This window comes from Meriones unguiculatus, chromosome 4 (assembly GCF_030254825.1).
Source record: "Meriones unguiculatus strain TT.TT164.6M chromosome 4, Bangor_MerUng_6.1, whole genome shotgun sequence".
NCBI lineage: Eukaryota > Metazoa > Chordata > Mammalia > Rodentia > Muridae > Meriones > Meriones unguiculatus.
The window spans coordinates 37,006,540-37,022,252 of NC_083352.1; the positions used below are offsets into that span (position 1 = coordinate 37,006,540).

The following is a 15,713-nucleotide window of genomic DNA, read 5'->3' on the forward strand; positions in this document are numbered from 1 at the left end:
TAGAAGATAGGCACATCTCAACTTAGGAAACAGAACTCATTGTCACTGTATTAACAAAATTAATCTGAGCCAATTTTATTTATTAGTTACTCAGGAATCAATCTTTCCTTTTCTCTCCACCCATTGTTAATGATACATAATATTTCTTAAAACCCTACATGCCATGTCCAGGACAGTAGCTCAGCTGACTAAAGTTCTTGTTGCTTGGTCATGGGCACCTGAGTTCCAACCCCAAGCACCCAAGGTACAGTGCTGTGTATAGAAGAGAGCACCCTCAGTGCCAGTCCTAGGAGTCAGAGGGAAGGCTCCTGGGAGTTCCCTAGCTGGGCTAGCCAATCCTTGTCATCATGGTCCAAGCATAGTGAAAGAGCCTGTCTTTAAATATGTATATGTGTGTATGTATATATATATATATATATATATATATATATGTAAATTAGGGAGAAATGAAGATACTTTTAACATTGACCTCTGACCTCCAGATGCATACACATAGTTGTGTTCACCCATGTGGACAGTTCACACATGCACATATACATGTTACATACAGGTAAGCAAAAGCCTATTTGCCAGTCACTACAGTCTAAACCTTTCTTTTATATATAATCTTTGCTCGTAATCAAATACATAACAAACCATCCGAGGAGAGGGAGTTTCATTTGAGCATGTCTAAGCTCTGTCCTATCTCCACTCATAGCAACTGTGACTCATTCTTTAATGCATGAGAATTCACTGTCATTCAAAGAGGGAGTGATAATTCAGTAATCCATAGACTTACGTGTTTTCTAGCAGTGGAAACAGAACTCCTTAAAGCTCAATGGGAGCCTATAGTTCATGAATATAGTTCACTGTGAGGGTGAGACCAGCGCTAGCCTCTTGAGGATGAGCCAAGTGTCAGAGACAGCATTCTCATCTTGAGCCCTTAAAAACATTTTCAAACAATAACACAAATTACCAACATATAAATAGAAAGAGAATGTTAATTTATAATGGCTTGTCTGTCACACCAATTTCAAAAAAAATTTTAAAAATAAGCTCTTTAATAAGTGTTAGCACCAAGTCTCCCATGTACTTAAGCCTAAAGATTTCCATATTTCTTTGTCTGATGGTGACAATGTCTGAGTATTTCTTTTTCATGTTGCGTCTAAGCCCAAATCAAGTATCTAATAATTCTATTTAGTATGCAGTTTGGTGCAAACAATATAATGAGTATTTATGTCCTGACAATGGAAAAGTCATCTGACAAAATAATACGTGTGAATTGAAAGAAAATAGTAATTTACTTCCACTGTAACCCAAATTACTTAATAGTGGTATATATGTGCCTTTCAGGCACTGGGAGACTTCTCAGGCCATGAAATGAAATTGTACATAAGCACTCTTGCTCACTGATCCAAAATGACTTTCATAGAGAGTTTGCCTCCCAATGTAGCAGCCAGCCGCAATCCGGCTTTTAGAAATACAGTGTAATCAAAATCAGTATAATAACCCGTAATGTCAAAACTGAATGCTTCACTCTAATATGCCCTCCAATGCCCTGATATTTTCTCAGTTTTTTCAACACTCCCCAACAGTCCTGTAGCTTGGCAGAGGTGGAGCAGGGCATCTCAGCATGCGGCTTGAACATGCTGTACTTCAGCCACGCCCCTGGCCCTTCTCATTCTGGGATGCAATATTTTCACCTCTGTTCATTTTCAAATTCTAACAGCTAAAAGAGCATGAAAGTAAAGTCCTTCTAAGCGTGACGTCACTGTAAACATCCTTGACTGCCCAGCCCTTGTAGACCAGCCAGCAGTGACGGGATCTTTGGTTACATCTCATGGCATTGTACATTTTCCCACACACCTCGTCTCTCACGGGATTTTAGCAAGTTGAAAATAGCTACTGGTGTTCTGTTGAAGGTTGTAATTTTCTACCTTTGATGTCTTTCTCTTTTAGTTCCTAGCTGTAGGGTTTTATTCATTTAGTTTGTTTTCATTTCATGTTTCAATGCAGGTTTCCTGTTTGATGGTTTCTGAATTAAAAAAATCTAATCTTAAATTAGATTATATATTAGAAAAGTTATACCAATTTTGTAGTCCATTGGCCTCACTCTTTATGACTTTTACCAATAATTAACTCACGATTCAAACTATATTTATTAAATTTCTGTTCTTTTATGTTTGTTTAATAGACTGGATATTTACCCTATAAAATAAAGAATAAGGAAAGTATGTGACAAGTTGCTTTCCTTATGCTACTCACAATTATATTCTTATATTGTTGGTTATGCAATTGATTTTGTGTATGTTCACTTTCGAAAAGAGAACTGAGGTTGTTTTGATTTGATGAGCAGGGCAAAGATGGAAAACTATTTATTGCACATGCTATATTACCAAAGAATGTGGGCTCAGAATCAGAATCTATTCAGAAATAGAACTCTAACCTTTCAATCTTGCAGTCCTGTCTTCCAAATTTAGAAGTCTCAACTTCTCATAGCACAGAAAACGTCTGATGCATTTGAACATATTTCACTTCACATTTTAATTTTCTTAGTATATATAGATATATAGGTAGATAGATTATGTCAGACCCATAATTCAAAAACTAAGAGCAATTTACTTGTTTTTAATAATATGCTCATTTCAATAATGTGTATGTCAGTGTTGCTCTTGATTTCAACTAGAATAGCTATTTCATAACTATGAGAAGACATGAAATTGCATAACACTATATGTTTCTCTATGACCTATATACACAGGTCATATATGACGTATATGTCAATTGAAAAATTGAAAATTCAATTATCCAATCAAGACAACTCATCCTTGATTATGGTTAGGAATCACAAGTAAAAATAAAGTAAATTTAAATTATTTACATAAATGCATATTATAACATGGCACTATAGGATGAAATACAGTTAACCCATAACTCCAAAAGCTAGCTGTGCTGTTTCTAGACTTAGTGCGCATTAAATACAAGTCATGTAAACAAATACAGAGCTCTATGTCTGGAATTTTATTAAAGAACCAATGTTGAACATTAAATGTAAAACCTTTTATTCCATTTTAAAGCATTATTTCATTTAAAACTGTTCCATTCTAAAGCATTTAGAGATAGCAACTGAAGTCTATCTCTGAGCACAACCCTTGTGTGTGTGTGTTGTTATTTTTTTTTTCATTTTTGTGTCACTGTGTCTCTCCTAGTTTCGGGGTGGGAGTAAAACTTGCAGGTGTATCCCACGATTACTAATGCTGAGCTGTTCATCTTTCTTGTGAATGTCTGACACATCTCACTTAAAATGCATGACCTCGCATGTGCTGTCTCTGTGGCCTTGGCCTCTGCTATATCATTTTTTTGCTTCCAGATAGCGGTGGGTGTGCTCGCAAACGTGCCGCCATGTCTGTCACGTTAACATCTGTGAAGAGAGTTCAAAGTTCTCCAAACCTATTGGCTGCAGGTATAACCTCACTAACGCACAGTGCCATACTTGAATGGTGTCACCTCACTTCTCTCTTTCCAGAATCATCACGTTGGGGTGTGTACAAAGGCTCTAAATGCCTTTCAAGTCCTCCACACAGTCTTATTTTTTTTTTCTAATCCCGAGAATAGCTTCTATCCTTTCTAGTTTTGTTCTAAAAATAAAAAGCCAAAGGAAACTGATACCTTGTTTAAAACAACAAACATTTAAAAATATAATTAAAAACATCAGTCACTTGTCAAAAATGTTAACTTCAAACGCTAATAAGTATTTAAGTTTTTGTTGTCTCATCAATTAAGGTAATGTGATACTTTATTAAGATATCATCGGTTCCTTTGAGAATTTAGGGTTAGAAAAAGAGACTTGATTAAAGTGGATCTTTATTAACTTGGCTCTTCTCCAAAGATTGCAAACATAAAACAGACCTTCCCGTATCTGTCTCATACATACTTTATAACATATCAAAATCTCGATCAGTTTAGATTAACATGAACCCACTGATAAAAATGTACACCAGAAAGCAATTGGGGATGTGATATTTCAGTATCCTCTGAGGTGGTTCTCTTTTTATTAAGTGTCTGTGATGACTTACCTGTACTTGAGGCACAAACTTTATCTGGAGAGAGTCCACAACTTTGGAAGGTCAACTGGAGGTTGGCCTGTCCCTGGACCCTTACAGGAGTATCCAAAGCCCCTTGGTAACTGGTTAGCTAATTGGTTGATGTGGAAGCCTAGGGTTTCCTTGGGTTTTATTTATAAGAGTAATTAGTTATATAGCAGGAGGAAGAAAGGGATAGAGTCTCTAAATAACTCAAATTCTCAGTCAGTGGTTCAGTCCTCTCTAGACACATGTAAAGTGGTCAGTTGGTACTAAGGATGGTTCAACTTTACTAAAGAAAAAAAAACTTAAAGGTGCTGTGCACCTTATTCTCCAACTCACAAATGGATTTCAAGGTCCAAGTTTAAATGTCAAGTTGGGAATCTCATACTGTATTTCTTTACAAAGAGAAAATTGCAATATTTATGTAATTTATGTAATATAATCTTATTTGGGTTTAAAAATCACTCTGTACGTGTTTCTTCATGCATGTATGAATATAAAAAGGTACTACAAAAGCTATAGACTTACTTATCTAGATGCATTAGATACATGACAGTGATGGGAAGTAAAGTAAGTAACAGGCAGGTACATTGTATAATTGGAAAGCCTGAACCATGAGTATCCTTGACATTTCAACCAAGTAAAACCTCTGATGTTATCACCAATACACACTACAAATTGTGTATCACCATTATGCACTCTCCACATTAGTGATTCCTATTTGTTATTGCTTATAAAAAAAACAACCCACAGAGGATGGCACTGGCTTGAACTACAGGTCACATTTGAGGGAGTAAAAAAACTGTCCTACAAGCAAATTCCACACTGTCCAAGTCGTTGGGAAAAGACTAAATGTTTCACAGTCAAAATAGAAAAATCAGCTGAACCAGTCCTGATGGCATTGGCCGATGACCCCGGCTACTTAGACTACCTGGACCATCCAGCAAGTTTAAGGCAAAACGGGCGCGCTGTCTCTAAATAATCAAATCAGAGTGAGAGATGAGATGTAGCTCAGTGGTAAAATGCTTAGCTCACATGTACTAGGCTTTCGGTTCAATTCCTTGTACCCAAGGGAAAGGGACAGGAAGGAAGGTTGATTGATAAAATAAACTTCAGTAATATGATCAATAACTATCTATTGCCTACATTATGTCCCTAGAAATAAGATCTTTAGCAGTTCCTTAAATTTTGGATTTAACTTTAAAAGACTATTTCTCTTGCATATATTGACACATAAAATCTTCAAAGAAATTTTAAGTACATTTTAAAGGAAAAAAATTAATAATAATCAGGATCCTTTATGCCCAGGATCATTGTGTAGCAGCCTTTATAAGAAATTATGTGGCAGGAAATGTATGTTTCAACATCACTAGAGAATTTAATATTTATTGAGATATATGCTAAATTCATCAACTCAAGTGTCATCTTGACATTTCCTTTGTAGGATGGTCCATAGAGTTTACCATGGTCAGTAACCCATGGGTGAGTGTAGGTAAACTGTCCTCTGCTTCTCCCCCTTGATGTTTCTCGGGGTCTGTAACCCCATAATGTGGTCACTACTGTGAGTAAACAGAGCTGGCCATCTAGAAACTCTGAACCAGGGGATCGGTCTTCCAAGTGTTTTCAAATGAACTCAACACACCCTTTCTCCCCAACCTCATCGACATCCCTGGCACCGCCACAAACATGGCCCTTATTGCTCCTCCCCCAGCATATATTTCATGTCTTTCTTTTCAAGTGTAACCTTATCAAACCAAGAGTAAAGTAAAAGTCCTATTCTCGAGGCAAACAACTACAATACAGCATGTTTGATGCTGCCTCCCTATCCACTGCCCTTTTTCACATCTCCAGATTTGTTCTTTTTGTCTGCAGGGGGTAACACCACAGTTTTCAGGTCATCTATTTCCTTCAGTGCCCCCAAAACAGAATTCTGAAGGTGTTGTACACTGCTAAACAACATTGGTTTTCTCTGTAGAGATGCAATTGTCTTAACTCCAGGCCCCATTAAACTCTAGGTATAGAACCAAGAAAATATGTCATGAGTATTTCCACAAATACTGGATTTTTACTGGATTACTCGATTGTACTAATTTTTTACTCCAGCTGATAATCATATGTTCTGAATGAGAATTTGTTCCTTTCTATAACTCACCTGGGCTGGAGTTGTTCCAGGCAACTCTGGGCTGAGTCACATTTTTTTTTCTTCCCTTGATTTGGAAAAAAAAAAAAAAAAGAGAGAGAGAGCGAAAGAGAAATCCATCTTAAATATTTTATCTTAAAAAATTAAAAACAAACTTTTTTTTCAACCCACTAGTTATCAGACCAAACATATATGCATAAATTCTAAAATGGTATTCCCAAGGCATTTGGGAGGAAAACAAAGAGTCACTGGCTAGTAATTTATTAATGGTCCCAGGGACATGTAAAAGGAATGCAGGAACTGGACAGCAGTGAAACTAAAGTACCCCTATGATGCTTTCCACGATCAAGGTTTTTTGGAACCAATGGACCCCAACAGTACAAACTGATTCCGTCAGATGGCCGTATAAGAGGTTCTTAAATATAAAGTTCTGAGACAACTGGCCATTAGTTTGTGGTTAAAAAAAAAAAATTGGTTTTGTACCAAAAGCAACTTATTTACTATGATTTGTTTTCCACAGCTTCTGAGCCAAAAGACAATGGAATAATATACTGTAACAGCTTCCATGTTTGCATAAACAAAGACTTTGAAGGGACAATAAAAAAATTTTTTAATTCCAGAGAACAATATGAAAATATTACCTAGTGTAAAAGATACATCTGTCTTTGTAAAAGTGAGAAAAAACAAAGCAGCTACTGAAACATTAGTCACTATCTAGTGTAGCAGTTAAATACAGTCAGTTACAGGTGAGCTTCGGCCAGCTACAGATCTGGTGGCTTACTTTAATGTTCTAAAAAGCACTCATTGTTTGCACGCCAGATTCTTTTCAATCCCTTAATTCTATGTTCAGAATTCCTATATCAATCTTGGGCCATGATACGCTTAAAATTACATGGTTGCAATATTATTATGGCTGAAAATTAGTGTTTGATATGTGCTCCAGTTATAGACTGCAGATAACTAACAGAGGATAAGCCCGTTGAGATTAAAACTGGGCCCAGACCTCTCATTACTACACGTAAGGTGCCCTGCTTTAGGACTGAGCTAATGTCGGCAAACACAGTGCATGCGGTTTGCTGCCGAGTCTTTCTCCAGGAGTGTTGGGTCTGTTTCACACTGGCATTAATTTCCATATTGCTTTTCTTTCAGGGCGTGATTCTCAGTCTCCGGACTCAGGTACAGAAAAACATATTGTGAATAGCGGTTGTGCTTGCTCCAAGGACTTTTTTTCCTTTTACATATCCATAGCCACATTGTTGAATTCGTGTTAAATTTAAACCTCATACGTTGTTACGCACATTAAATCACAGTTGTGTCAAGACCACTTTGATTTTAGAAAAAAAAAAATCAATTTTCTAGCACACCAAAAAAAAAAAAAATTCAAGTGAACGTAGATGTTTCTGTGTCCAATTTGTTTTCCCTTAATAAAAGCTTGGAGATCTTACAATGCTCGAAATCCAGAGGCACTGAACGGAGATGCCACGTATTCCTCTCTTGCAGCAAAAGGCTTTAGAAGCGTTCGACCAAACCTGCAAGACAAAAGATCACCAACCCAGGTAAGGCAGCCCAGTGCTTGCTGTGTGTCTAGTTGCCCAGGCCTCTGTTTTCTCATCCTCCCTGGGACCTCATTCCTACTGTCCTAGATTTTAAATGTTTCTGCCTTTTCTATTTGCTCTGCCTGTCATACTGACATGTACAACACAGGGCATGAGTTTTAAACATGAGCATGAGCTCCAAACAGGTAGATTTTTGTTATTGTTGTTGTTGTTCTTGTTGATTTAGTCTCTACTCTCTGGTGAAGCTTCTAAACATAGGCCAGCTTCCACCGTAATGTTCAAGATTCTTGAAGCTCGGGCAGCTGATGGTTTAGATTTCAGAGCTGGAGAGTTGGTGATACACCATGTGTTGAATGAATATGGGTGAGGCAGATGCCGAGCTTCTGAGATGTCAGCAAACAGCGCATGCAAAATGTCCTAAAAACCATGTGACTAAATGAACCATAGACCTCCGGGTCTACAAATATGACGAGATGGTGCGTTTTTGCCTTTAGCCTAACTTTTAAAACTACGGATGGAAGCAGTGTCTTTGTAATGTATTCTAAAATAAAACATCTTTTCCAACCTGCGAAAAAATATTAATAACAAGATACAAAATATTCTCATTCTCAGTCTAGCCTGCTTAGGGCATAGTATATACAGATTTCTTCAGGGTAGCTTTGACTATGCCTCTCATGACTAACTTGGACTTTCTATTTTTTCTTCTGTATCATTTCTCTTTCTGAACCCCTTCGGCTGTCTAGGCACCCCTTCCTCCAACCAGAAACGAGAGCTCTTGTAGGTCCTTGATAACCAGTCAAACACAGGGTGACATTTTAGACCCATTAGTAACAAATAACACACAAACTCCGTCTGGCACCGAGGACTTTGCTAACCTCACACCTCTCCAGCGAACTATGCATTCTAGCGGAGATTCTGACCAGACAGTAGTGTATTCTGAGGAGTCCAACACAACTGTGTCATACACACAGAAAATCACTGATCCACTACCGCCGACCTCCGGCTCCCATCCCACACCATACGGAGACACCAACGCCCCATTTCTACAAGAAGACTACATGCAAGATTCTCAAACTCGAAGCATTTCCACCTTGAAACTAACCCATAACCCGGACCTAGGGAGGACTTTCTCCTTTAATACACCGCAGTTTTCCCAGCCCACGGACGGCCCATCGCTGCTGAAAAGGCCTTGCTTGCCAACGCCTACCCCAGGACCTAACACACACACAGCATCTCTTTCCATTCAGATAGCTCCCCATTCAGGCAACGGTCCTGAAAGCCACGAACAGTTCCCCAAGTTTCCTCCAGAGACTGCAAAGATGCCTCTTCAGCAAGATAGACAAACGGCTGCCGAGGCCACGACCTGTCAGTCCCCAGCGGTACATTGTATTTGCCAGTCTCTTCTGTGTGCTTTGATGGCAGAGATCCTAACCCCCTTGCGTTTGAGCTTCGTATGGAACCTAATGCTTTCTTAGTTTCTAAGCAGGAAGGGAAAGGAGAAAGAAACCGTTTCAAACCTTATTGGCTGAACTCAGTCAATTCTTTGTACCTCTTTATTTAAATACATGCACAGAGAATTTCCCTACAAAAATCGTGTCCTAAAGGTTTCTTCTTTCTAAGCTTTTCTTGAAAACCATTGATAGACAAGTTGTTACTTAGACACTGCAAACCACATATATCCTTAATGTACTTCCAGGTACCAAAGACCTATTTTTATGTCAGACCTATGGAAGCCAGGCCCTTATTTAAAACCATAGCCTCTCTTAAAACCATAATTCTCAATCATAATATGCTTTCTCTTAATTGCAAGACATTATTTATTATTTTGTAAACTGACCTTCATTTTCACTAAAACATGACCAGTTGGCCATTTTAGGAAACACTGAGAATCAAGTTTTACTACCTAGACTTCTTCAGGAGGGTCATAATTTTCACATATGTAAAAGTCTATCCTAACGCCATCCTAACGACACCCATCATTTCTATCAAGGGAAAAGCCATTCTTCGCTTAGCCTCTCCACAAAGTGAAACAGTGTTGAGTTTGTGCTTCGTATTGAAGCTTTAAAGATAAACTATACAGTTTTCTCCAGGCTTTGTTGTTGGCTGTGTAAGAAAACATCCATAGTAACTTCTCCGTGAGTTTGAAACAGACTTGGGGATTATAATTAATCCTTAATCCATAGGCTGTGTCTAGACAAGAGACTGTTAGAGAAAACACCACAAACTGGAAGCTCCTCCCAACCCAGAGCATCCTGGCAGCAGCAGAGACAGGACTGTAGACACTGTAACTCACCAGTAAATGAGTTATTGGAGACCAGACAAATTTATCTTTGAAGATACAAATTTTTTTAAGCTGTAGAAAACTCTTTAACAGATGATAGGACTGACACCAAAGTTCTCCCTCACCTGCCCATAGTACAGAAATCTTAAACATGGATAATTAAAAAGATAAGTGGGGGGTGGGGTTACAAATCTATCATAATGCACCCTCTGTGCTATTAATTTCATATGAAGTTTATTCCATAGCAGAATTGTTTTATGTATATCTTCTTTTCTGTGTATACCAGGCTGGCCTTGAAATCACCATCCTCTTGTCTCTACTTTCTGAGTGCTACAATTATAGTTCTGTGCCACCATGTTCAGCGTGAGAGCCCAAATGAATTTTTTTTAAAAAATTTGATAATTACAATAATGGCAACTCATGAATAATAGATTTAACCATGTGCAGCCATTATTCTAACACATTTATCTTAATATTTTCACTGTCACGAGCGGTATTATTACTGCCTGCAGTTTACAGGTGAGGCAAGTGAGGCCCCAAACTAAGTTGCTTCTATAGCATCCGGCTGGGAAGAAGCAGAACTAGAATGGCCGCTCACTGATGACGAGGAGCACATGAGTCTTTGGCATACAGAAACAGGCAGCTATGTCTCTGGAGCTTAGGAGCCCAGGAAGGTCTAAAGGAGTGAGATCAATCTGATTCTCTAATGTAGAACTGTTCTAGGACCAACAATAGCTTTGTCTGTGACCCATGACATATCACTCCAGCAAGCAGGGGAGAGATCACATGGAACATTCCTAACTACTTGATTCACCCAACCTAATTTGGTTCTTCAAAAATTATTTTCAAAATATAGCTTTGTTACTTTCCTTCCCAATGATTTTGTCACTATCCAGACTAGCCAGAAACAGTGGGGGTTCATTAACGAATTCCCACCATCTTAGCCTGATTTCAAAGCTAAGCTTTAAGACCTCATCACTTTTGTTCATTTATTGAATGTTTATTGATTTCTTGATGTGTCCAGGTTCTACTCTCAAAAGTTCTATTTTCAACTTTTGATGCTTCATGTCTGCTGTGCAGTTTTTAAGCAGAAGTGAGGAAGGCTTTCTGAGAGTGGGCTTAGGATGGACAGGGAGGAAACCAATTTGACTTTGGCTTCTTTCAAGGTGTTACTTGTGTGTCCTCCCTGAACTTTAGTTTCTTCATCTATAATATGGGGTTAATAACAACATTTGTCTTAGACAATTTCTCGCCAGGTGTGATAATACGAATGGGAGATTTGGCATTCTACCTTCTACACAGTGAATTCTCCAACATGCAGAAGCTGTTATTATTTTAAAAAGTTTTTTTCCAAACTATGTAGAAGTTTGGGAAAGTAAATTGATGTTTTCAACAATAATTCTTCACAGATGAATGCAAGTTTATCTCATCAGATAAATTGTGTGCTCTAGTATGTTGCACTGTTTTATTACAGCTTGTCAAAATGTGCTATAAATTGTCATGGTTTTATCTTAATTTTGCCATGAATGTATAAAATCTACCCTCTTCACTACATTTTTGCAATTCGCATGTGTGAAATGCATGCATGTATATGTGTGTGTTGACACGTGTTGGGTGTCCTTCTAGATTATTGTCCACTTTATTTGTTGAGGCACACTCTCTTACTGAGCCTGGAGGTGGCTGACTAGTCTAGCTACCAGTTTCCCACAGGGATCCTCTTTCTTTAGCTCCTAAATGCTGGGCTTTTGTGTGGGTTCAGAAAATCCCAACTCTAGCCTTTGTGTTTGCATAGCAAGCACTTTATCAATTGAGCCATCTCCCCTCAGGCCTTTCTACACAAATTTTAAGTGTTCCATATACAACTATTGACTCTAGACATAATGTCATATGGAAATTTCCTAGAATTAGTTTGTCTTGCCTAAATGAAACTCTGTACCCCAAATAGCAGCTCAGCTCCCTCTTGCCCAGCTGCTAGCAACTACCTCTTCTGTTTTGACTACCTGCTTATTAGCAACCTCCTGCCTCTGTTTTGACTGTTTCAGATGCCTCATGTAAGTGGAATCATGTAGTATTTGTTCTGTGACTGGCTTATGTCACATATATAATACTCTCTGGGTTATCCATTTCAAAATACATGGATACAAAGTTGCCTTTTCTTAAAGAGTAAGATAGACCATTATTATATATATAATATATATATATATATATATATATATATATATATATAGAGAGAGAGAGAGAGAGAGAGAGAGAGAGAGAGATCGTATTTTCTTTATCAATTCATCCACCAATGGAAATTTAATTTTCATGATGTTCCTACTATGGTATACTTAATTTTAAGTTTCATTTTCTGTCTAATGGTCTTTTACAATAGTTTTACATTCCAGATTTTAGCAGGAAGACATAGTAAATGTCAAGGGCTATAAGCTAATATATATGTGTGTGTGTGTGTGTGTGTGTGTGTGTATACATAAATATATACATATATAAACTACTCTCCCAAGAAATTAACAGATCCAAGAAACAAACCTATTCTAAAATAGGAAAAGTAAATTTTAGTATTTTAGGAGTTTCATTTACATATATGTTAGAGTCTGACAATTAGTGAAAAAGTATGATTACAGGCTACTGTTAGGGTTATTCCCTATGCCTGACAAGTTGGACAGATGATTTTACAAGCTGCATGTTTTAAATAATAGCTCCTACAGTGCATGTATAGAAAGACCACAAATGAGGTATGTTGACCTTTTGTCTGAACAAATCTTCTCCTGCTAAAAATATCATTGTTGTTCATGTTAGATGAATACAAATGTAAGCCAAATGCTTAGGAAAGATGACGGATAGCCACGCTGAGGCTTTCCATGGTATTTGTAAGTGCTGTGCCCTTTGCTTCTGAAAGATAAACTTGGCCCTTCCAAGTGTGGTGTGTCATAAACAGTCATTGGTCAGAGCATAACTCCTCCAGCTGCCACTGCACAGATGCTGAGAATTCGATGATGAATGTCCATCAGTGCCATGTAGATGAAGGAGAGAGCTCTTCTCTTTTGCTCCATGGGATCAATATGTAGGAATTAAGGAAGGCAGAGTGCAATGGCTAGTTTTATGTCAACTTGGCTCAAGCTAGGGTCATTTTGGAAGAGAAAACCTCAATTGGGAAAATGTCTCCACCAGATTGGCTCGTAGCCGAGCCTGCGGCTGATTCTCTTGACTGATGATTGATCTAGGAAGGTCTTGCTCACTGTGGGTGGCGCCACCCCCAAGTTGCTATAAGAATGCAAACTGAGCAAACTAGTAAGCAGTTCTCTTCCATGGCCACTGCATCAGCTCCTGCCTCCAGGTTCCTGTGTGGAATTCCTGTCCTGACTCTTCTGGATGATAGACTGACTGCGCTGTAAGATGAAATATGCCCTTTTTCCCCCCAAGTTGCTTTTGGTTGTGGTATTTTTATCACAGCAGTAGAAACCCTAAGACAATGAGTAATACATAAATGTTAGCCACATTAGATGATGGAACACAAAACTTCAGAGCACATTTTCTGCACCCCCACCACGGCCAGCCGAGACCATTGATGTCTCCCATTGTACGGCCAATCAATATCCTGTAACATCTTTGTGGGTTTGCTATGTTTGTAGTTGAATGAGTCTGTGGTGAATTTCCAGTTGGGGGAGTGTTAAAATAATTGAACACTACAGCATGGGAGGAGAAGAATATGAATTTAGATATCATGTAAGTTCCCCATCTTCTGCCAGATGAACAGTGATCCCTTTCCTGAATACAGATAATGAGGTGCTCCACTAGTTTATAGAGCAGCAATCTAGTGCTTAGGAATTCTGAGATCTACTTATTGGAAGCAATTCTTAGACTGAGTCATAATCTGCCTTCTTTAAATTTTCTGTGTTTATCCCATGGGGCAAAAGAGGTGAACTTTTCTTCTTCCTCTATACGACGACTTTCACATAATTGTTTCTTTCCCTACCCTGGTCTTGGCTTTGTACAAAGCATTGCCTTCTATTATGCACTATCATTTTCAAATTGTGATGCTTCTGAACAGCTGTGTCAGTACAGCAGGCACCGTGGAAGAATATTTTATTCCTAATATCCTACGCTTCACAAACTGGAGAAGATGAGTTTCATTAATGCTTGTAACTGTCATATGAAGAAACTGAGGTCAAGGGAAATTAAACAGCATAGCCACGTCACGCAGACCCACGGTCGGTGGGTTCTCCTACCTCCGTCCTCCTCCCGGTATTAACCTTACACCCTGTCTTTGGCAGCGTACTTAGGGTGCGACAGCTTCTCAGCTGTAAAGTCACGCCACAGCTCCTGCTATTTCATACCCACGAGATCTGAACATTCTCTATACCTTTCTGCTGTTGGCCCTGAGGCTTCCTGAGGCTGCACCCCTTACAGCTCTCCCCTGCTGGGTCACCCTCTCTTTTTCATAGAGCTTCTGCCTTGATTGTCTCACCATTGGCATCCATGAGTTCTCCCAGTGTAGCGGATTGGATTCATTTGGACCAAGCAGCTCGATCTTATGTTGAGTAACTTACAGTAGTAGGTGTGTTAAGGCTTAAGGACTCCCTTCCTTAGTTAGTGAAGAGCAGGCAGGTGCAAGCCAGTGTCTCTAGTTCCTGCCTTGATGGCTAGGGAAAGTAAATGGCACCTTGGACTCATAAAAAGCCTGAGTGACGTAGTGAGCCATATTTGAATGCCTTCACTTTACATGTTCCTGAAAGCAAGGGAACGCTAGTCAGTTTGACTGATCTTTCTGCAGTCAACTACATATAGTGGGAAAACCATTCGTGTTTGAAGCTGATTTTTCCTACTACAGGTTAATTCAGAATGTGAAAATACTTACGTCCCTCTTTTACATATTTTTTGATCCTCTTCTCATGCTTTCCTCCAGGAAGACATGTAAGAGATGACATGGTATATCAGTTTCCTCCAAGATTAAAACCTTCTGTCATGGAGGGAACCCTTTACGGCATGTGAATGGATGTAAACCCACCGGATATTTTAAGACAGTGTTTACAGGCAAGTGAGGAAATAAGGATATTCTAAGGGGAAGTAAAGCATTTTATCCTGCAAGGGAAAGTCATTAGGACAGAACGTAGAACATTCAAAATAGTCTAAGGAAGTCCCTAAAACTAACCAGTTTCAGTAGCCCCTCCCTGCTCCCCAACAAGGTTATATAAGCAATAAAGACTACTGAGTCACTCTCAAACAAGCCAAGCTGCCTAGAAGACTCTGAGATGCACTGCACCATCTGAAAGATACAGAGATCAGCCAACCTGCCCGGGAGGGACTCAAACCAATTGACATTGCCCAGCCCATTACGCTCTCTGTAGGCCATGCAGGGTTCTCTAAGTTTCCATCTTTCCAAAACTGTTACCCATGCTAGGATGGGCTGTTGGGGTGATACAGGTGTCTTTGAGTCACTTCCGCTCCTGTAAGTAACCCTAATAAAACCCACTGGCGCACCAACTTTGTATCCGTACTGAAATACTTCATCATTTCCCCGTCTGGAGTGATCAGAGGTTTGTTCATGTCTCCCCAGGATAAGCATCACACCACAGACGGTTCCTCTCCTGTTGTGTCTAAAGGGTGGTTCATCAACCTGGAGCTCAGGGTCTTGTAAAAAGAATTTCACACCGAGTAGTTTAAAAAGCAGT

At 38.9% G+C, this 15,713-nt stretch overlaps 1 protein-coding gene across 36 annotated transcripts in view; it reads left to right on the forward strand.

Moving 5' to 3' along the window:
- Nucleotides 1-15,713, forward strand: part of Sorbs2 (sorbin and SH3 domain containing 2) — a 313,230-nt gene that overhangs the window by 225,554 nt on the left and 71,963 nt on the right. For 21 of the 36 annotated variants that reach the window (XM_060381680.1, XM_060381679.1, XM_060381681.1 and 18 more), the window contains 3 exons: nt 3,350-3,442; nt 7,354-7,380; nt 7,636-7,760. In XM_060381680.1, coding sequence (XP_060237663.1) covers nt 3,350-3,442; nt 7,354-7,380; nt 7,636-7,760 — 245 coding nt within the window. The remainder of the gene's footprint in view (nt 1-3,349; nt 3,443-7,353; nt 7,381-7,635; nt 7,761-15,713) is intronic. The other 15 variants (XM_060381676.1, XM_060381674.1, XM_060381690.1 and 12 more) reach the window with 3 other exon arrangements.